General features: G+C 38.0%; 1 protein-coding gene across 5 annotated transcripts in view; it reads right to left on the reverse strand.

Moving 5' to 3' along the window:
* The window catches only part of SPATA7 (spermatogenesis associated 7), a 67,194-nt gene that overhangs the window by 11,626 nt on the left and 31,593 nt on the right, over window positions 1–23,975 (reverse strand). For all 5 annotated transcript variants that reach the window (XM_043989991.1, XM_043989990.1, XM_043989989.1 and 2 more), the window contains 4 exons: window positions 18,452–18,585; window positions 5,549–6,009; window positions 3,064–3,130; window positions 2,114–2,235 (listed from right to left, as the gene is read on the reverse strand). In XM_043989991.1, the coding sequence (XP_043845926.1) occupies window positions 2,114–2,235; window positions 3,064–3,130; window positions 5,549–6,009; window positions 18,452–18,585 (784 nt within the window). The remainder of the gene's footprint in view (window positions 1–2,113; window positions 2,236–3,063; window positions 3,131–5,548; window positions 6,010–18,451; window positions 18,586–23,975) is intronic.

Below are 23,975 nucleotides of genomic sequence, written 5' to 3' on the forward strand. Positions count from 1 at the left end.
TGAGAAATCAAGGGGGTATGAAATACTCCCCCTGCCCCGGACACACCATTCAGAACTTCAAATGCATCTGTTCTAACTGATATGAAAACTCTCTCATCATCACCTGGTAGTCAACCTTCTGGTGAAAATGTATGGACAGATACACAGTTACTGGATGGATACCTGGAGCTTTTCCAGCTTAGTGTGACCTGCTGTAGCTTGTACTCTATTAGGATTGCCTTTGAGAACCCAGAATCACCTGGATTCCATGATAGAACATTATGGTAGGTAGAGTAATAGCTAACTTTGCATTTGTAAGGAAAAAAATCTATCACAGTATTTTGAAAGGGAACCATAAAAGGTACATGTAATTTTCTTCCCTTGACTTTAATCTTTGACCTGCTTTTCATTTAGATGCTGTTACTAAGGATAACAGAGAAATATAGGACAAATTTAAACATAATGAACGTTAAAAGCAGAGAGAATGAGTACAATAACATGTGTAGGGGCCAATTTTTTTTTTTTTAAGTGAGACAATTGGGGTTAAGTGACTTGCCCAGGGTCACACAGCTAGTAAATGTCAAATGTCTGAGGCCGGATTTGAACTCAGGCACTCCTGACTCAAGGGCCGGTGCTCCATCCACTGCACCAGCTAGCTGCCCCAAGGGGCCAAATTTTAATTGGGGAGTGTTAGCTAGGTGGCTCGTCGCAATATTGGGGCAAAGAAGGAGACCAAGAGCGTCCTTCAAAAACAGAACAGGGTTTATTAACAAGAACAAACTTAAAAAACACAAGCAAGATCAGTAGAATTAAGGGAAAGGAAAAAAAATGGGGGAAGGGAAACAATACAACCTGAATAACACCATCACCCAGGGATCAGCTGAGAACACTCAGCTGTGTCCTGTCGCTTTCCAGCCTCAAGCTAGAATGGTGAAACTCCTCCCTTCTCCTTACCAGCAGACCCCAGGCTGACCATACACAGCCCCAAGCCAATTGGCTGGCAGCCCTGACTGACAGTCACATGACTGCCCTCACTGGGCTTCCAGTCATTATAATGTTGCCAGGGCCATGGCAATGGCTACAACCAGTGGGTGGAGCACTGTGCTGTTGAGGAGGCATGGCACCTGAGCCCCAGGCCAGTGCATGCCCAGGGGGTTGTAAAATTCTAGTCAAAAGATGGGGTCATAAAAACCTCAAATAACAATGAATTCTTTACACATGTCATCGTGTTCTATGGGGAGAGAGCCCTGGGTGTCCCAGCATGAATTACATTTGAAACCAAAAATATGACTTCTCAAACAGAGAGTTCTTCATGTGGAGAATACCATTTTTACAAACTGTGTTTTGATCATTTGTTTTATAGACGGGTATCTTAGAAAACTAAAAAGTGGTATTTGACTCTGAAATATTACAGACAAATACTCTATTTTATTAGAAAAATAATGGAATGAGAGGTAATATGGTGTAGTGGACAAGGAATTGGCCATCAAGCCTGGGTTCAAGTCTTGCCTCTAATATACTCTGGGGAAAGGTCATCTATGTACAAGTCTCTTAATCTCAGGGCTTTAGGTATCTCTTTGTGACTTTAAATTGAAGGGAACAAGCTAATTTACAGGGTCAGATGGAATTTCCTTATCTGAGAATTTCCTACAGCTAATGTTGCCTTTAAAACAGTGCTCTGCTCATATTAGGTGCTTACAAATATATGTTGGACTGTATTTTACCATGATTAGTGAATTAGGCTATACAAAATGTACTAAAATATTTCATTTATATAAAGCTCAGTTAAATTTTTACTGATTATTTTCTTTTTGTAAAATGGCCATTTTCATTAAAATGAAATTTTACTGTTTCAGAATGTGCTTCCAGAGAAGGAAATTTATAATGACATGTGATAACAACCTTTAGTAAGTCTTTTTTTTGGGGGGGGGGGTGAGGCAATTGGGGTTAAGTGACTTGCCCAGGGTCACACAGCTAGTAAGTGTTAAGTGTCTGAGACCGGATTTGAACCCAGGTACTCCTGACTCCAGGGCCGGTGCGCTATCCACTGTGCCACCTAGCTGCCCCTTTAGTAAGTCTTAAAGCATAAGAGAAGGTAAAAGTAGAAGAACTGAAATTATTTTGAAAACTTTACCTTGATAATGGGTAGTGAAGTACATCTTCTTTAACCTTCTCCCAGGCTAAGTTATCCCTGAAGTCCTGGGCAGGAATAATTTTTTCCTTCATTCCATATGTTTTACAACTGGATGTCTTGGACTGTAATAAAATAATAAATCTTTACTGTTTTAATGATTCATAATAAAAGAATTACATAAAAATAAATCACAAAATATCAAGAAAGACAATTAGAAATTTATAATAGATAGGGGTTACTGATAAGATCATTCTGTCTTCCAACAAATTAAGATAGATATTAATCATTTAATTTATACAAAGAGTTAAGACAAAAAAAATGTGTTTTTTTCTTATTGTACAACCTTAATGAAAGCTGAGACAACATTTTAAATAATATTAAGAAAGGGCCCCAAACAGGCATAGAGTCAGATCTGAACTTGAAAGGACTATTCTACTTTCCCAAACCCCCCAAAATTTTGGTGACAGGCTGGTTCTAACAGTTCACCTGATGTCATGCATAGAGAGATGTGCACTCTGAAACGGGAAGACAGAATATTAGTATGGATTCCTTTTATAACCCAAATGGAGAAAAATGAGCTTTTAAACTATTAGCTTTAATTAGCTTATAATAAATTATAAATTAGTTTATAAATGATCGTCTGAACTTGTGCTTCATCCACCTTGCTAGTCAGAGGCATGTCTACTTGTAGATACTTCAGTATTTTGGCCATAACATATATATTTAGGCATGCATTGCTTGGTCAGTAATTGAGTGGATCTGTGATTTTGGTGATTTCTCCATTACTGCAGATTGGATTCACGTACATTGGTATGTGAATCACAAGCTTAAAGGTTCTACTAAAAGTAAAGATTACAGGTTGTTCTACATTTTCCAGTCTTCATTTTAGCAGGTTCACATCAATGTGTCTATAACTAAAATATAAGAATAAAAAGATCTTTTGTATTTACCTCATTTATGATCACTTCTTCTGAATCGATATTGTTCAACTCAGCTGACACAAAATGAGTTTTAAAACTGTAAAATTTCAAAAGATATATTTATTAGGAGTGTCAAAATATAGAAATTGTGATAAAGATAAAATTTGTGTAGAAATAAATAGTACAGGGACAGCTAGGTGACGAAGTGGAAAAATCACCAGCCCTGGATTCAGGAGGACTTGAGTTCAAATCCAGCCTCAGACACTTGACACTTACTAGCTGTGTGACCCTGGGAAAGTCACTTAACCCCAATTGCCTCACCAAAAGAAAGAAAGGAAGAAAGAAAGGAAGAAAGAAAGAAAGAAAGAAAGAAAAAGAAAGAAAGAAAGAAAGAAAGAAAGAAAGAAAGAAAGAAAGAAAGAAAGAAAGAAAGAAAGAAAGAAAGAAAGAGTACATGTAAGAATAAAGATATGGATGACAATACATTCAAATGAAATATATCACTTTCAATAATATGGTTAACCTGTTATTAGGGAACAATATCTATACTGAGGTTTAAACATGCCTCTGTCTGGACTTTGGGTCAGATTTTACTTCTCATGATGATCACTGCAGATGGCAGGTTAGGAAACTGGTGAATTTGAGATTTATAATTTGAGCCTTTTTACTTTATCTATTTTAAATCTCATTACTGACCCATCATTACTAGAAATCAAAAACTCCAGAAAAGATATACCTAGAGTCTTTTTTTTCCTATCTCCTGCTTCATTACCTATAAAATAGGATTAACAAGACTGGCACGACTTATCTAATATCATTGTTGGAGGAAAATGTTTTTTAAGTCTTAAAAGCATTACACAAATGGAAGATATCTTTATCATCCCATACCAATGCTGGCATCAATTCCATATTTCATTTATTTAATATCAATGCAATTTCTATACATTTAGAGTTGAATTCTTCATGTAAATTTATTTGAACCACTTAAGATGTCCACTAATTAGATAGGGCAAGAAAATTTCTAAATTCCTTATTATTTTTATTAAGGAAAACTCAATGATACGTAAGCTTAAAAGGAGAAGAAAAATCATCATGGTATAGGAGAAAGAGCACTGGCTTTGGAAAAAGATGATCTGTGGTTAAATTGTGCTTGTCATTTATTACCTGTGAAACCCTGGGCAAGTCACTTAACCTGGGTGTTGTCTTCTTCATTAGTAAAATGAAAGTGTTGGACTCGGTTGCCTGTCAGGTCCCTTCCAGTTCTAAATCTATGCTCTTAATGTTCCTATTTTGAATTCAGCAACAATTTTCTTCACATATCCTTTATCAAACAATCTCACCCTCTTAAACACAATAAGCACAAGATAAAATGCATGACATCATGTAGTTAGTAGTTAGCCTGTAAGTGAAGTAACAGTCCTATTCTCCATAACAGTATCATAATGAGATACCACTCAACTTTATGATATTAGAATTGTAAGAAAATACAGAATGAATTAGATTCCTTCATTGTATAAACTCATGTATTTAGAGCTGGATGGGACCCCCTTTTGAGGTCCTGTGGTTTCACCCTCATATTTTACATATGAGTAAACAGAGGTACAGAGAATGACTGAGTTGCCCCAAAGTCATTCAGCCAGTAACTGAAAGAACTAGGATTTGAACCCAAATCTTCTACCTCTAGATCCAGGGCTCTTCATTATTCTATATGACTTTAGAACACTCAGAGTGACTTCTAGAGAAGTCTATATAGCACTTCTACATAGCTTTATTGAATCCCAAGAAGATCACTTAGGAAGCTACTGTTACAATTTAGTTCACCGATGATCCGATATAACCTGAAGGGTTTTTTTCTCTTCCTATTTTGGGAAAGTTTGCTGGAATAAGTGACATTTGTGGAAGGAAATTTAAGTATTCATCAAATGACTAATCATTTAAGGAAAGAAAATATTATCTGGAGAGTTCTGTTTTATTTTAATTAACCCAACTTACTGTACTCAAAACTAATGAATGAAGATGACATCATGAGGATGCTTTGGAAAAAAATACATAAAATTTTTCAATGCAAAGATTCTGTTGTGACACCTAGTTAGACCTGAAACAATGGCCTGAACAATTAATATTTATAACAGACCTGACATAGTTAACTATCAACAGCTTATGAACATTTTTTTCTCATTTAGCTTAACTTTTTTTTTTTTTTTTGCGGGGCAATGAGAGTTAAATTACTTGCCCACCAGGGTCACATGGCTAGTAAGCATCAAGTGTCTGAGGCAAGATTCGAACTCAGGTCCTCCTGAATCCAGGGCTGGTGCTTTATCCACTGTACCACCTAGTTGCCGCCTAGCCTAACACTTTTATTAAGAGTTTTTAATTCTAATCCCATCATCCCTACCCCAACCAAAAGACTACTTAGACACTTATGCTATTAAAAAAAAGGTCTGATCTAAAAATAATATCTTAATTTGGTAACATTCTAAGCTAATTAATCATTATTAATATATATGTTTCATACCTGCTTAAGTCAGTCTGGGTTTCTGCCTCAATCAATTGATCCTGGGTGTTCTTTTTTCTTTTAGCTGGTGTATAATATCGATATTGAGAAAGGAAAGATTTTGCTTCTGTTTTTAAAGTGCGAGGAGTGAATGGCAGCTGCTTGTTAGTAAAGTGTGTAGAATGCTTCTCTAGGAGATCTCCGCTAGGTGCTTTTGAAGCAAATAATTGAAACCTCCGTGGATTTTTGGTATTCTTACCACTACCACTAGAGGCATTATGTGAGGGTCCAGATAACTGTCTTCGGGGATTTGGTACACCTGAAGTACTATAGGTCCTTCGAGTTTCATTTCTGACAGTTTTTTCAAGATTAGAAAAATCTGTAAATTGTTTGTCTGATGCAGGTGGTAGCGATTTTGAAAAAGATGGAAATTCATTTTCTTCCTCAGTTTCTTCATCCCCGTCTTGTGATTCCTCTGAAAGCTAAAAACAAAAATAGTATTACATCACTAAACATCAGGAACTTAACAGAAAATGCAACAATCACCACAAAAACATATTGTCATCATCAACTCTTGGGTGACTGGTTAAAGTGTATGTCCAGATACTTCAATTTGTTGTTTGAATTGCAGACAATGGTTTGTAAGTTTCTTGGAGGCAAGGAAAATGCCATATTTCTTTGGTATCATCCATAATACCTGTGAGATACTGTGTTGAAAACTTGTGTCCAATATAATTATAAACATGGCTACAGCAATCATGGGGCAATTCCTCTTGTCCTAGTGGCCCAATTTCATTATTTTGGGCATTCCATCCACCAATATAGATAACAGTATCTCTAGGCCTTAATAAATAGTTTTCATGAATCACTATAGCTGAAAAAATTCATTACCTGTTGGCCAAATTTCTGGAGTTGAGTCTCTCCAAACTTTGCTAGGCTGGACCGCAAACAACAGACATTTAGATCATAGATTTAGAGTTGGAAGTGACTTTGGAATCTAAACCAATTAAAATCTCGTTTTGTAGGTGAGCATGCTGAGGTTGTGGCTTGCCCAAGGTCACCATGGTGTGAGTAGCAGAGCTAAGATTTGAATTCAGGACCTTTGATTCCAGAGTTAGCATTCTTTCCACTATACCATGTTTGCCTCTGCTACCTTTGTGTAGTATAAAATACTACTGGACTGAAAGAGGGAATGTGTCTCAATCCTGAAGGATGAAAATTGCAACTGTGAACATCAGACCAGTTAGTTTGGTTTCAATTCATAGCAAAATTCTAGAATATATTATTATGGAGATGATTAGTGAACATCTAGAAAAAAGTAGTCATCTCAAAGACTCAGCATGGTTTCCTCCCCCCCCCCCCAAAAAAAAACGGGATATGCCTTTTTTGATGACAGAGCTGACTGGTCAGAGGAATATATGTAGACATTATATGCTTTGATTTTAGCAAAGAATTTAATAGTGTCTTGCTATTCTTACTGTATAAGATGGAAAGGTAAGGACAAGAATAATAGTATATTTAGAACTTGTTGAATGATTGAATGAGAGGTTATTAATATAATCAATGGGTAATGTCACAGAAGAAGGGCTCTAGTGGAATGTCCCAGGGGTCTATCATTGACTTTGTGTTCTTCAATATTTTCATCAGTTACTAAAATAAAAAAACAGGTAATAAGCTTGTCAGATTTGCAGATGATATAATAACCAAGATGACAGATGATACAGTTCAGATCCAAAAAGGTCCTGAGAGACTGGAATTATAGGACAAATCTAATAAAATGGAAGTTAATGGGAATAAGTATAAAGTTCTCTGCCTGAGTTCAAAACAAAACAAAACAAAACACCACCACCCATTTTACCAATATCAATTAGGGGAGACATGACTAAGTAACAGTTCCTGAGGGAAATGATATAGGGTTTCATGGACTACAAACTCAGTATGTCAATAGTATCACCTGACAGCAAAAAAAAAAAAAAAAGATGTTTAGAACCAAGAAAGTAGTAGCTACACTATAAACTGCCCCTTCTGGAATACCGTCCTTAATTCTTGTAGCCTCATTTTCAGAAAATTTTAGACAAGCTAGAGTGTGTCCTGAAAAAGGTGACTGTCATAGTGAAAAGACTGGAGAACATGCTATATAAGGTTCCAATGAAACTCAGGGATAGTTAACCTAGAAAACAAATAGCAGTTTTCAATTTTTTAAAGAGATACCTTGTGGAAAAGGGATTAGACTTGCTCTTTTTGCCCCCAGAGGGTAGAAGTAGAAGAGAAGTAGATTTGGATTTGATATAAGAAAAAAACTTTCTAATAATTAGACCTATGTAGAAATGAAATGGTCTTCAAGCAGAGACTGAATGAATCAACTACAATAGCCTTCCCTTGTGTGCATTTCTCTCCACCTCTGAATTCCCTGATGTCATCTTCATTCTCCCCTTATTGACTCCAGTCTATGATAACGAAGTGGCCCTTCTCTCCAAGGCCGTCCTTTCTATGAGTATTTCTGATCCCTTCCTCTCTTGGTTTCTCTAACAGACTGATTCTACACCATCATCCCTCCACTGTAATCTTCATCTTTCCCAAAGTACTTGTTCCTTACATACTGCCTACTAACATGTCTCTCGTATTCTGAAAAAAACAACCCTCAGTAGATCCTGGTTTATTTAAGTCTGGAAAAGGCATACAACAAGGCTGTATATTGTCCCCTTATTTAACTTATATGCAGAGTACATCATGTGAAATGCCAGGCTGGATGATTCAAAAGTCAAAATAAAGGTTGCCAGGAGAAATATCAACCATCTCAAATATGCAGATGAAACCACCCTGATAACAGAAAGTGAAGAATTAAAAAGCCTGTCAATGAGGGTGAAAGAGGAGAGTATAAAAGCCTGATTAAAGCTTAATATTTAAAAAAAACAAGATCATGGAAACTGGTCCCATCACTTCCTCACAAATAGAGGGAGAAGATATGGAAGTAGTGTCAGATTTCATACTTTTGGGCTCAGAGATCACAGCATACAGTGACTGTAGCCATGACCAACTTAATAACCACAGCACAATTAACTTTCAGAAATTATGTAAAATGTCTGAAATAAACATAACCAGGTTTCCATTCAACTATAAAATAAAATTATTAATAGCCGTATATTTTAAGACAATCTACACTGCTTAATTTAGAGCTTCTCTAATTTGTAAAGCAAAGTTGGATAGCTTTGGGTTTTCTTACTCCATAGTTTTCTCTTAGAATGCCTTTCAATTTGCTGAATTACAATGAAGTGGAATAGTGGGCAGAGTGCTGCAGTTGGACTCAGAAACAAATGAATGTGGAATGTGGCCTGCAAACAAAATAGGTGTATGACATTGGGCAAATCATTAACTTTTTTCAATCTGTGTTTCCTCACCCACAAAATGGATATAATAATAGCACCCATCTCACAGTGTTGTGAGGATCAAATGAGATGATGTAAAGTGTTTTGCCAATCTGAAAGTGCTTCTTATTGTAGAATATAATGGAAAAGAAACTGGACTGAGGAGGCAGGAGACCAGGGCTGTAATTGTGAATTTGTCATTTACTAGATTTCATTTAACCTATTTGGGCCTTAGTTTCTTCATCTAGAGATAGGGATAATAATACCTGTGCTATTTACCTCACGTTGGTATGAGAAAAGTAATTGAAAATCCTAAAGCAGTATATAAACATGAGAAGTTTTCACTCTGTTGGAAAAAACTAAGCAGCATAGACAGCTATTTATACTTCAGCATGTCCATGTGTACAGCACTTTATTCGCTGAAATGCAAATCATGGTCATGTTATGAATTATACTTATTTTTCTTAGCAGAAAGTGTTTGCATTTTTTAAAACAGAGAAGATTTTTGGTAGGTGAAACTTTTCAAATATAAACATCCAGAGGCCAATCTTAGTAAATCACATAAAAGCAAACTGTAGCACCTTTTCTGAGAATGAAGATCACACCTAACAACTCAGGTTTATTTATATTAACACTGGCCAGTTTTTTAAAGAAACACTTCTATAAATACATGATGGGATTAAAAAATTATTCCAAATTAACACCAAAAAAGGAATTTCCATATACAAAGGAGTATCCATATGTGAAAAATTAAAACCTCTATTAGCACACTTTGTTTTTTAAATAAAAGTACATAATAAATTCAGCATGTTGCTTTCTTCTTCTTCTTCTTTTTGGTGAGGCAATTGGGGTTGTGACTTGTCCAGGGTAACACATCTAGTGTCAAGTGTCTGAGGCCACATTTGAACTCAGGTCCTCCTGAATCCAGGGCTGGTGCTCTATCTACTGTGCCACCTCACTGCCCCCAGCATGTTACTTTCAAAGGTATCCTGCTTCTTTATGTTTTCATGTTTCTTCTGTTTATGTCTCTTCTGAATTTCCTTGATTTTTTAAAAAGAAAGCTTCAATTCTCTTTTTTTTTGGGGGGGGGCGCGCAGCAATGAGGGTTAAGTGACTTGCCCAGGGTCACACAGCTAGTAAGTGTCAAGTGTTGGAGGTCAGATTTGAACTCAGGTCTTCCTGAATCCAGGGCTGGTGCTTTATCTACTGCGCCACCTAGCTGCCCCCTCAATTCTCTTTTAAAAATTTTCTTTTTCCTTTTATTTGGCAATGCTTTCTCTACTCCACCCCCTCCAATCCTTAACTCCTCAGTACATCACTACCTGGATGTCTAATATAAATATAGCAAACACAGTAAGTATGTCCAAAATTGAATTACTTATATTTCCTAATAAACTTTCTCTTCCTGATGCCACTATTTTTGTGTGTAGTGCTATCATTTACCCAGATGCCCACATTCATAGCCTTGGGGTTATCTTTGAGCCTTTTCTCTCCTTCCCTTCTTGTTCTCAGTCACTTGCTAGGTCCTCTCAGTTTAACCTCTATAACGCTCTTAAATTCATCCCTTTTCCTCTATTCCTCCTGCCATCCAAAGACCTCACTACTATGCACCTGGAAAACTCCACTAGCATCTTTACAGGCTTTTCCACCTTCATTTATCTTTCCAGCCACATCATATTTCGAACTAAAATCCCATCTTCTACAGGAAGCCTTCCCTGATTCCTCTTAATTCCAATGACCTCTGTCATCTGTTGATTATTTCCACTTTATCCTGAATCTAGTTTGTTGGTTCAGAGCTGTTTGCATGTTGTCTCTCCATTAGATTATGAGTTCCTTAAGAAAACAGCCTGTCTTTTACCCTCTCTTGTCTCCCCAGCACTTAGCCAAGCACCTGGCACACACCAGGGGCATAATGTTTATTGATTTAAATGACTATTGCTAGAATAAGCTCTTACACGTGTAGATCTAGTCATATCACTACTCTTCTTAAAAATATTGATTGCGTTCTGTAGTGCCTGTGGAGTACGATTCAGCCTCCTCTGCTTGATATTAAAGAACCAGCAAAATCTGACACTCTTTCAATCTCATCTCAAATCAGTCTCTTCCACACTCTTCCCAGCGCTCTCCCCACAATCAATCACTGAAACCTTCATGACTTTGCTTTTGCTCAGGCTGATTCCCATGCCCAGAATACCACCACTCTCTTTCTCTTAATCTGTTAATTCAGACATTTGTGAGAAAAGGGGGGAGGAGACAGTGAAGGAGGAGAGATTATAGATGTATGTGAGACAAGTAACTGACGTGGCAAAATGCTGAAAGATGTGGAAAAGAAGGGGATCAAGAGCACAGGTGAAAGCACTAGCTTTGGCAAAGCAAAGAGCAAAAAAGTAGGGGTTAAGACACACAAAACTTTTATGGTAAGGACAGGCTGATGGAGTTCTGGTTGGATGACTTCCACCTCTATAATGTGGGAGGTGGTATGGTCTTAAGAGAGTAAGGTTGGGATAGGGTTATGGTTCAAGAACAATAGAGGAGGTCTGAAAGAGACACAATGAATAATAAATAACCCCAAATTATGGGTAGCTGCTGGGTGGCACATAGATAAAGTACTAGGTCTAAAGTCAGGAAGACTCATCTTTCTGAGTTCAAATCTGGCCTCTGACACTTCTCAACTGTGTGATGCTGGGCAAATCATTTAACCTTTCTTGCTTCAGTTCTTCATCTGTAAAATGAACTGGAGAAAGAAATGGCAAAACACTCTAATATTTTTGCCAAGAAAACTTCAAACAGGGACACAAAGAATCATACACAATTGAAATGACTGACCAACAACAAAAATGTACACAACACAGTGCATGATATTGTAGTTTTTTATCTCCATAAAGCAGAGACTAAAACAGAGAACTGGGAATGGAACCCTGAAAGTAGACAGGATGTCTGATTGGGGTAAGAGTCAAGTACAAAGATAGTTAAGAATTAGAAAAGAGATACAGAATTACTGGAAGGAACCTGAGAGGTTCCAGTCATCTGAGAAGTCCCTTTGTTTCTACTTTCACGAAATTTCTCTTATATTCGATCCCCATACCCCTTCACATCTTTTCTCTGATTGTTACCACCCAGGTATAGGCCCTCAAAACTTCATACCTGGATTATTGTAATAGCCTGTTGGTTGGTCTGCCTGTGTCAAGACTCTCCCCACCCCCAAATTCTTTCTCTACTTAGCTGTCAAAGTGATTTTTCTGAAGTGCAGGTCTTACTATGTTCACACCCCTACTCAATAAACTTCGGTAGCTCCTAATTGCCTCCAGAATCAAACAGAAAATCCTTTTCTTTTTTTCATTATCACTACACCCTCCTTTCTAACATCCCCTTTGAAAATAAGCCCTCCTTTGAAATAAATAAGTTTAATCAAGCAAAACAAATTCACACATAGGCTGTATCTGAAAATGCGTGCTTCATTCTTAGAGTCCATCAGCTCTGGAGTCATGACTGATCATTATACTGATCAGGGATCTCATGTCTTTCGAAGTGCCTTTACATTATTTTCGTGATTTTATGTTCTTCCTGGTTCTGCTCATTTTACTCTGCATCGATTCATAAAATTTTCCCAGGTTTCTGTGAATCCATTCCTTTTATCATATCTATGGTCCAATAATATTCCATTCTATTCATATGCCATAATTTATTCAGCCATTCACTAATTGATGGGCATCCATTCTACTGATATAAATATGCTTGTACATATGGCTCTTCTCCCCGTCTTTGACATCTTTGGGGTATATTATGCCTTAAAGAAGTATCCATGGGTCAAAGACCATACAGAGTTTAGTAACATTTTTGTAAAGTTTCAATGTAGTGATATTCTTTCATTATTTATGGGGTCTTTAAATATTATCTGGTTTTCCTGCTATCCTTTTTAATGATGTAATTTTTACTGTTGCCTTGTCTAAGATCATAATTGCCACTAGAGGTTTTTTGAGTTAATCTGTAGCATAATAAATTCTGCTCCAACCCCTCATTTTAACTTAGTGTGAACGTTTCAAGTTTAGTTCTTGTAAAGTACATATTGTTGGATTCTCTTTTAAATCGTTATCCTCCTGCATTTTTAAGTGAGTTCATCCCATTTATATTCACAGTCATGATTAATTTGATTTTTCCCTCTCTCATAATCTTTTATACTTTCCCTTCAGCTCCTCTCGATTCTCTTGCCACATACTTCAATGAAAAAATATGAGGCCATTCATTGAGTGCTTCCTCTTTTTACTTCCTCCTCACCACATATTAGTGTCTTTCCCCATTATCTGCTGCTTCACCGCTGTATCTCATGGAGAGATGGCCCTTCTTCTTTGGTTTATTTTTTTGTGAGGCAACTGGGGTTAAGTGACTTGCCCTGGGTCACACAGCTAGTCAGTGTCAATTACCTGAGGCTGGATTTGAACTCAGGAACTCCTGAATCCAGGGCCAGTGCTCTATCCACTGTGCCACCTAGCTGCCCCAATGGCCCTTCTTCTTCTTCTTCTTCTTTTTTTTTTTAAGCGAGGCAATTGGGGTTAAGTGACTTGCCCAGGGTCACACAGCTAGTAAGTGTTAAGTGTCTGAGGCCGGATTTGAACTCAGGTACTCCTGGCTCCAGGGCCGGTGCTCTATCCATTGCGCCACCTAGCTGCCCCAAGCCCTTCTTCTTAACAAGACAAACACTTCCTACATAAATATTTGATCTTATCCTCTCCTGTCTTCTCTAGCAGACTGTTCCTTCCATTATCTCCACTTTAATTTTCAATCTCTTTCTGTCTACTCCTCTGTAGGTTGCTTCAATGTAGTCTACAAACAGACCCATGTCATCCTTTAAAAAAAACCTCTCCTTGCTCCTACCATCCCTGCTAGCCATCACCCTTTATCTCTCCTCCCCTTTTCAGCTGAACTTGAGAAAGTTGTCTAAAATCGGTGCCTATATTTCCTTTCCTCCAACTCAATTCTAAATCCTCTGCATTCTGGCTTCCATAACCACTGATCTCTAATTTGATAAATTTAATGGCCTTTCTCATTCCTCATACTTTTCTACCTCTCTGCACCCTCCAAAACTGTTAATCATGCCCTTCTCCTGGATATTCTTTCTCCTCTAGCTTTTCAACCATTGATCTCTCCTCTCCTGGTTCTACTCTCACCTGTATAATTGTGCCTTCTCAGTCTCCTTTTCTGGATTTTCATCCAGGTCACACCTACTAACAGTAGGTGTCCTCCGAGGCTCTATTCTGGGCCCTCTTCTCTCTATATACTCTCTCACTTGGTGATCTCATCAGCTCTCATGGGTTTAATTATCATCTCTCTGCAGATTATTCTCAGATCTATATATACCATCTTTCTTCTGAGCATCATCAACTGCCTCTTGGAATCTCTCAAAGTGGATATTTTGAAGACATCTCAGACTCAACATAGCTAAAATTAACTTTACCCCAAGGTCTTCCCCTCCTTCTCCTAAACTTCCTTATTAACTATAGAAGAAAGCATCATTATCCTTCCAATCACCCAGGTTTACAATTTAGTTGTCATCCTTAACTTCTCACTCTCCCCATTCCCCTATATCCAATCAGTTGTCAAGGCTTGTCATTTCCACCTTCACAATATCTCTTGTCTATGTTTCCTTCTTTCCATTCACACAATCATCACCAGCAAGTTCTCATCACTTCAGGCCTAGATTTTTACAAAAGTCTAATAGTTGGTATTGCTGTCTCGGGTGTTTCTCCACTTCAGTCCATCCTTAGCACAGCTGTGAAGGTGATCCTCCTAAAGTGCAAGTCTTACAATATTGCCTCCTATCTCAGTAAATTCCAGGGGTTCCCTATAGCCTTCAGGACCAAGTGAAAAATCCTCTGTTCGGCTTTTAAAGCCCCTCACAAACTGGACTCTTGCTACCTTTCTAATCTTCTCATACTTTAGTTCTCCCAATGGACTTTGGGATCCAGTGACAGTGGCCACCTTCTTGATGTTCTTCACACACGATACTCTATTTCCATGACCGCAAGGCTGTCTTTCCTTACCTTCCAGCTTCCCTGGCTTTATTCAATGCACAGCTCAAAAGAACACCATGTACAGGAGATGTTTCCCAGTCCCCTTCTCTTCCCTCACTCCACCCCTCCAAGTACGTTCCCCTCTGGGATTATCTCCCATTTACAATGTATATATCTTGTATAGTCATAATTGCTTTCATGTTGTAACCCCCATTAGAATGATAGCTTCTTGAGGGCAGTATCCCCAGTGGTTATCACAGTTCCTGATATAAAATAAGCACTTAATAAATGTGTTTATTAACTTCTATTATTTTTTGTTTTCATGGAATCAGAGTTCTGTTATGTTCCACTCCACTTTTTGAGTCTACTATTTCTTTTTTTTTCGCCTTCTGTTCTAAATTATTTCTTCTAATTTTTTCCTCAAATTTATCTTTTTGGTCACTTTTTTAGATTCTTCTAACCATTTTTGGTGTCACTCTATACATTCCATTCTTATCCCTGCATGTCTGCTTGTACTTCTTGTCTAGGGCTTCTCTTAATGCATAGTATTTACTCACTGCATCTGGAGTTTTATTTTGTTTATTTATCTTTCTGTACACTGAGCTATCGAAAGATGGTTGTGTCCCCAGACGATACTTGGATAAGCCAGTGCTGAGCTTCATCTGGTTGTACGCCCCATTTATGCACACTAAGACAGACTTCTACTTCCTTCATCAAGTCCCTTCTCTGAATACCTGCAGGTCTTCTTAACCACTGTTCCCTCCATTACATTTTAAATCTTTGCTGGGGTGTTTGTAAAGACAGCTGGGTTCCTCTAAGGTAGGAGTAGGGGTTCCTACTTTAGGTCATGGACACCTTTGGCGATGTGGTGAGGCCCATGGACCCCTTCTCAGAATAATGTTTTAAAATACAAAGGACTACAAAGGAAGCCAATTATATTGAAATATAGGATCAAAATACTAAAGAAATAAGTTCTTGGACCTCAGGTTAAGAATCTTTATTCTAGGATTTTATATCACCATCTTTACTGCAACATAGTATTTGAGAGTTTACACAGTACTTTTCTTACTTCGTAGATGAGGCTTTTGTGCAAAATCTAGGCTCTGGCCCTTCCCACACTCTTGGACAGGGTGGGACGGCCCAGTTTGATCCTTTCCTCTCTCTAGACTGTATGGCAATGTACTTTCTGGATGGCTGATCCCAGTGGTTTAATGGGGGGTACCAGCCTCCATGATATCTCTATCTCCTATCTCCATTCCCTCGCACAATTCCCGATGAGGGTTGTCTCGGTCCCTTAGTTCTGCCCTTATAGGTTCTAAAAGGGTGCTGGGGTTCACACTGGTTTCAAACATCCCAGGGAAGCAGCTGTTTCTTATGATGGCTCTGAGAGGAGCACTAGCTTTAGGACGCTTGGAGGTCTTCTGATAGAGAGCCTGCTCAGGTGCTACACCTCCTTTCTCTTGCTGTGGCTCCAGTAGGAATGCTGTTCTTCTTGTCTCTCTGAGCAGGGGCCTATGGGGGGTAGGGTGGGGAGCAGGTGGGGGTGGCTTTGTCTCTTGCTGCTACTTAAACAAACAGACCAGGGCTGAGATCCTGCTGTCATCATGTCTATTTACTGGAGTTCACACTGGTTTCTACTTTTTCTGTCACATCAGTTCTGTCAGTGCTTACAGGCTTCTTGACCATCTTCTTGTACGGTCTGAGAGTGGACAGAGAAGCTTACTGATGTCTCTCTCTCTGATCTTCTTGATTAATGGCCATCTGGTGCCCTGGTCTAAACCTCTGCTAAGGTGTCTGTTTGTCCTAGGCCCTTCTAGGATTTTTCATGACACTACCTTAGTGGCTATACTGTGTTTTAGAATTAACAATCTACTTTTCTTAGAAATAACACTGTGAGATAAGAAATCTAAGTATTAAGTTCATTTTATAGATGAAAAAAACCGAGGTTCAGAGGACTTGCGTTATTTGCCAAAGCCACAAAGTTAGAAGCAGAAGAGCTATAGTGAGGCTAGTGAATGGTATTATTTGCATATACGAGAACCTTCATAAAACACTTCCTCTGTGCGGATGAAATTTAAAATGTTAATACATAGAAAGTTATCAGTATTTACAGTTAGATGTCATAACAATATCACTTGAGAATCCTTACTATAAAGATTCTTGGATTAATGGAAATCCTTCATGGCAGGAAGAAATGTGAGACATGTGAAAAGTGAAAACTACTGGCTTAGGCCTGCTGCTCAAGATGCCTCCTTCTCATACAGCATTATTATAGGGGGTTATCAAGTCCTATTATTTTGGCTGTTGTCAGTAAACATTTATTAAGTGCCTACTATGTGCTAGGTACCATGTTCAGCACTACAGATACAAAGAAATGTATAAGTCCCCACTCTCAAGGAACTCATAGTCTAATGGAGGTGAAGAAATCACGTTAGGGGGTTGTCCAATCAAATGCTCAGATGCTAGAACAATGGCCCTCAAAGAAGAATTGGACATCAAAAACCATGGGAGTCGGGGAGTGGGGAACAGGGGCTCAAAAACTATCCATCCAATGCTCCAAGACCACAGCAATGTTTTTAGAGACAGATCCTGACAGCTAAGGTTCAAGAAGAAACAGCTGTTAGCCATGGACAATCAGATCCATCTTGGAGAGTTGGTCCCTTTAAAATAAGGATCAGTTGCACTAGGGCAGGGTTTCCAAAGGAATTCCCTGTAACTTCATTAGAAGCCACACTTAGTGACAAATCTTTCAAACAATCTAAGCTTCCTTGGGAGTCATGCCACACGCCTCTTCATACCCCAATCTTACTTCTATTCACTGGCCTCTTCATTTCAATCCTAACCTTGGCCTGTACTACTCACCTAACCACAGTCCTTCTCAGTTAAAGTGCCTACACATGGTTTCCTCCAAGTGACAGTACATTCCTTAGATTTCTGTTCCACCAATCCCAGCTTTTTGATTTGGACACTTTCTATTAGAGCACAAACACTTTGAGGCTGGGAACTGTTTCTGCTTTTTCTTGTATTCTCAGAACCTAGACCAGTGCCTGGCACGTAAGTGTTTAATATGTATTAAGCTTTCTGACTGATTTTGTTCCTCAATCACTCTGCTACTATAACCTTTGATTAAAAATTATTCAGCTCTAATAACTTTGCATCTTGTCACTAACCCTGGCCTAGCTCTTTATGACTACTCAGTTCTGGCATCTTTACTTTTTTTTTTTTGGTGAGGCAATTGGGGTTAAGTGACTTGCCCAGGGTCACACAGCTAGTAAGTGTTAAGTGTCTGAGGTTGGATTTGAACTCAGGTCCTCCTGAATATCCAGGACCGGTGCTCTATCCACTGCGTCACCTAGCTGCCCCTGGCATCTTTACTTTTAACCATACCATAGCCCATCCACCAAGCTAGTATAAGGCTCTTCCCTGAAACACATCCTTGATTTAAACATTTAAGCATTCTTGTGGACAAACAAGGCAAATGTATTAGTAATTTACTGTAAAAGCTCCCATTACTAACATTTCAAATGAAGTTTTAAAAGATGTTACCTTACCTTTAGACCTATAGATGAAATTGGACTGGAACTAAATCTGTTACTTGTTTGTGTAGCGATTCTAGCTAATTTAAAATCCTTTTCACACTGTGCCAATTCCTTCTTAAGTTTCTCTCTTCGTTGCTGATCTGAATCTAAGGGAAGATTTAAAAAAAAAATTAAGAGATTAGTGGAAAGAAGAAGAGTGCATTATAAGGGTGGAAGAAGTAGCATTGAAATATAAGAGAGGCAGCAAAGGCATACTGGATAAAACACCAGGAAGACTTGGATTCAAGTTTTACCTCTGATATATGTTGGCTATGACCCTGGATAAATCACTTAACCTTTCAGTACCCTAAGCCCCAGCTTCTTAAACTGTGGGTCATGACCCCAAATGGGCTTGCATAACAATGTGGAGATCATGAAAAATTTGGCAGTAAAAGTTTGATTTCTTTACCTATTTTCTAAATCTATATACTTAGTATTGTGTAAAAATTTCTCAGGCAAAAAGGCGTCAAGAGTGGAAAAAGTTTAAGAAGTCTAGCTCTAAGCAACTAATACTTTAAATTGTAGAGAATGTGCGGCCCTGCATTTGAATAGGGAGATTTCCTATATCAATGAAATCACAGGTCCTGTACTGTTCCTATTCTTTCTGAAATATCATTGAAAACATTTTTCACCGAGTCCTCTAATATGCACATTTAAAATCTATGCATTTTTGCAAATCCATACAAATAGATCCATGATCCAAAAACAATTTAATACACAAGCTAAGGTTATTGAATAAGAAGCTATGACAGTAAATAATGTATGGGAACCTAAAAAAGATTAACAACTATTTTGAGTAAATTATCTATCTATCTACATATGAGGTAACAAAAAGCATAAGAACATAAGAATATAATACTGAAGAAGAGTATTTATATTTACAAAGAAGAATAAAGATTCAATGCTAGAATTAAAAAGTTTAGAAATAGCTATGCAATCATTCTTTCTTATCAATTTGATAATTATTGAAGAAACTACCTGAAAGTATCATCGAACAGACTACACACAGTTTTCACTTTATATAAATGGACTGTTCCACCATCCACTAAGTAAAGCAATTTTTTTGTAATGCAAATTTTTCCCTACCCACCTACTTCACTTAGCCTATATAAAAAAGCAATACACGAAATAATGCCTCTATGCAAGTCATATATTAAAATGCAGAAATATTAAATACTATACCATGAAAATAAGTAGAATTATGAAATTAAAGGTTAAACTGATGATAAAGTATACATAGACTGGTGCAGTAAAGTTAACAAAGATGTGCAGTATATTGTCCCTTTCCCACTCACTGTGCAGTGTTTTTTATGAAGCTACTGAGAGAGGTTTGGGCAGTGATTCTCTTTTTTCCCTCATCTATCTGACAATAGCAAGCAATATTATCCTCAGTTAGTCTTTAAGCTTTAAAAAATCTTGAAATATTTGGATCCATCTTTTCAATAAAAGAAAAAAAATTCACTTCAATGATGAAATGCTTCTACCAAGAATCTTTCTGATTCTGAAGCTTTCCTTTCTTTTTCTGCAATCTTTGCTGCTAGCAGCTCAATCAGATGCCTCATTCAATAGTTCTCCAGGAGACTCAATCAATTCCTCGACAGCATTGTCATCCATTTCTAGCTCCAATTCTTATGAAAATTTCACAATCTTGTTACTCATTTGTTCAAATGTTTCATCCTTGTTACATCCATGAAAACTGGGAACCAAGTGTGAGCATACTTTTTCCTAAACTCTCTGCATACATGTTTCTGTTAAATCTGTTAAGTCTCTCCCCCTTTCTTAAGGAACTTTAACTCTTCTTAAGAAGTAGAAACTGCTGACCTGTCCACCCCCATCTTTTGTAGCCCCTTTTCCCTGAACCTCTCCCTCAGTATAATTCTTTACATAGTCAAAATTGCATAATACAAATTTATGTACAGCGAAAACTATTTGTATTGTACTGGACTCTTATTGGGTCTCTTTGATGAAGGCCTCTCCCAACCAAAATCATCATCCACACAACTGCCAAAGTAATTTTTGTTCTGCTGTCATCCCTGTCCTCAAAAAGATCCAGGGCAGCTAGGTGGCGCAGTGGATAAAGCACCGGCCCTGGAGTCAGGAGGACCTGAATTCAAATCTGGCCTCAGACACTTGACACTTACTAGCTGTGTGACCCTGGGCAAGCCACTTAACCCCCATTGCCCCACCAAAAAAAAAAAAAAAGATCCAGAGGCTCCCTAAAGGATCAAAGAGAAACTTCTTTATTTGGCATTTAAAGCTCTTCACAACCTGGCCTCTCTTCCTATCCCTGTGGTCTTGAACATGGTCCCTTTACCATACCCATCCACCAAGCCATCCTGGCCTACTTGCTGTTCTGCACACATGACGATGAATCCCCTATATCTTGTGTCTTTGCACTTATTTGAGCCTGGAATGTACTCCATCTTCACCTCCTCCTCTTGAAATATCTAGTTTCCTTTAAGACAGCTCCAATGCTGCCATCTACATGACTCTGTTAATGATTTCTCTAGCTACTGGTACCTTCTTCCCTCCCAAAACCTTGCATTCATTTTGTACATATTTATACAAAACAGAATGATGGTCCAGTAGAATAGATACGATACACAATATACAGTAGTAAATGGTCATTGTAATCTAGTGTTTAATAAATCCAAAGATTCAAGCTTTGGGGGGTCAGAACTCATTAGTTGACAAAAATTGCTTAGAAAACTGGAAAATGGTTTTGCAGAAACTAGGCATTGATCAACATCTCACAACATATAGTGAAGTGAAAATGGGTATATGATTTAGACATAAAGAGTGATATCATAAATTAGGGGAGCATGGAAAAATTTATCTGTCAGATCTATGGATGATGGAAGAGTTTATGACCAAGCAAGAGATAAAGAAAGTCATAGGAAGTAAAATAAATAATTCTGACTGCAGGACATTAAAAAGTTTTCACACAAAAAACTCCAATTCAGCCAAAATTAGAAGGAAAATAGGAAACTGGGGGGAAATTTTTTATAGTGAGTTTCTCTGATAAAGGCCTCATTTCTCAAATATATAGGGAAATGAGACAAATTTATAAAAATAAGAGCCATTCCCCAATTGATAAATGATCAAAGGATATGAACAGGCAGTTTTCAGAAGAAAAAAAATCAAAGCTATCAATAGTCATACAAAATATACAAATATATAATATTTATATATAATTATGTTATAAATAATTGAATAGAATATACAATTTTATAATAAATATAAATGCATAAATATAAAATAGTCAAATAAAAATGTTGATTGGAGAAATGCAAATCAAAACAACTCTGATATATCACCTCATTACCTATCAGATTGGGTAACATGACAGAAAAGGAAAATGACAAATGCTGGAGGGGATGTGGAAAAATTGGAACTTTAATGCACTTCGTAGAGTTGTGAACTGGTCCAACCATTCTGGAGAGCAATTTGGAACTATATCCAAAGGAAGGGCTATCAAACTGTGCATACCCTTTGACCAAGCAATATCACTAACAACTTGGCCTTGTGAAAATATTTTGAATGACTAGGACTAATTTGGGGGGCTAAAACTGACTGAAGGACTAATCCCCTGGGGACTGTTGACTATTTTGCTATCTGACTGCTATCAACTCAGTATGGGCCCTTTATAATGTTCCACCACACTGCTCCACTCCCAAACTGATAAGCAAAAGATTAAGAAGCCTCTTAACTAAATAATCCAAGCAGAGTTTATTTATGAGATGCTATTTAAAATTAAGAATACAAGGAAATAAAATGTACAACCTGACTGCTTTCCAGTTCTTCCTTTCACCTGCTGAACCTAGAACCTTTTTAATACAATAAGGGTCTTAGCCACCTCTCGCCTCAGGGTATGTTACACTTTCCCTGCTCAGCTACTTTCTTCTAACTCCTCTTAATCTTCACTTTCTCCAAACTGTACCCTGTGCTGACCCCTTCTGTGCTCTCTGCTGCCTCCTGGTCAGTCTATCTGTCTGCTCCATCAGTCTGCCCTCTGCCGCCTTTGCTGCCCCTCTAATCTTGTCCACCGGCCTTTCCTCCTTGCTCCTAGTCCTGCATTACTGTTTGTCTCATCCCCCATCTCTCCTTTCTAATCTCATCAGCTGCCTCTGCTTCTAACTCCCAGGTCTCTCTATATTTTTTCTTCTCTCCACTCAAATCTCGGGGCTTCCTGCGCCCCCACAGACCAAGCTAATCTGCCAGCCAGCGCTGCGGCTGGCGGCATGCTTGAGCATCCCGTGCCTCAGCACAGGATATCCTGGATCTTTCGGATAGCTCCGCTCAGGTCGGAGGAAGCTGGGGGCTTTTTCCCCCAGATGTCTGACCTGTCATCTTGTACAGCCCAGGGGCGTTTTGGCTCAGCTAAAGCAGAGGGGGAGGGGCACCAGCACCTCCCACACAGAAGAGACCCTGAGGGCCTAAGGCTTTCTAATCTCAGCCTAAAGGCAGGGTCCCCAAATCAAAATAAATTTCCACAGCCTGTATCCCAAAGAGATCAAAGAAAAAGGAAAAGGACCTATGTATAAAAATATTTATAGAAACTCTTTTTGTGGTGGCAAAAAAAATTGGAAATTGAGGGGATGTCTACCAATTTGGAAATGGCTGAAGCTGTGGTATATGATTGTGATGGAATACTACTGTGCTAAAAAAAATGATATGGGGGATGTTTTTAGAAAAAAAGCTGAGGGGCAGCTAGGTGGCGCAGTTGATAGAGCACCGGCCCTGGAGTCAGGAGTACCTGAGTTCAGATCTGGCCCCAGACACTTAACACTTACTAGCTGTGTGACTCTGGGCAAGTCACTTAACCCCAACTGCCTCACTAAAAAAAAAAAAAAAAAAAGAAAAGAAAAGAAAAGAAAAAAGCTGAGAAAACATATGAACTTATACAAAGTGAAGTGAGTGGAACCAATAGAACACTGTGTATAGTAACAATGATTAACCATGAAAGACTTAGCTACTCTAATCAATACAATGATCCAAGACAATTCCAAAGGGCTCAAGATGAAAAATGCTATTTTTCTCCAGAGACTGAATTGATGAAATTTGATTGCAGATCAAAGCATATTTTTTCACTTTCTTTATATTTTTTGTTGCCATTTTTTGCAACATGGCTAATACAAAATTTTTTTTGCATAATTGACATACTGCTTGCTTTCTCAAAGGGTGGGGGACAAAGGGGCTGGAGGAAAAGAATTTGCAACTCGATTTAAAAAAAATGAATGTTAAAAAATAGTTATTTAAAAGACCATAAAAAGAATAATAAGTACAAATGCTTCACAAATTATTCCCCAAACTGAGAAATAAAGTACCCTACTGTAATTCATTTTAGGAGACAAATATAACCCTAATATCTAAATCAGGGAAAGTTCAAACATCCAAAACCACATAATCATTTCAACAGGAAATATCATAAAAACATGTATCTAAACCCAAAAGTTGGCATCATATCAAATGGGGATACACTAGAACCTTTTCCAGT

Source organism: Dromiciops gliroides, chromosome 2 (assembly GCF_019393635.1).
Source record: "Dromiciops gliroides isolate mDroGli1 chromosome 2, mDroGli1.pri, whole genome shotgun sequence".
Taxonomy (NCBI): domain Eukaryota; kingdom Metazoa; phylum Chordata; class Mammalia; order Microbiotheria; family Microbiotheriidae; genus Dromiciops; species Dromiciops gliroides.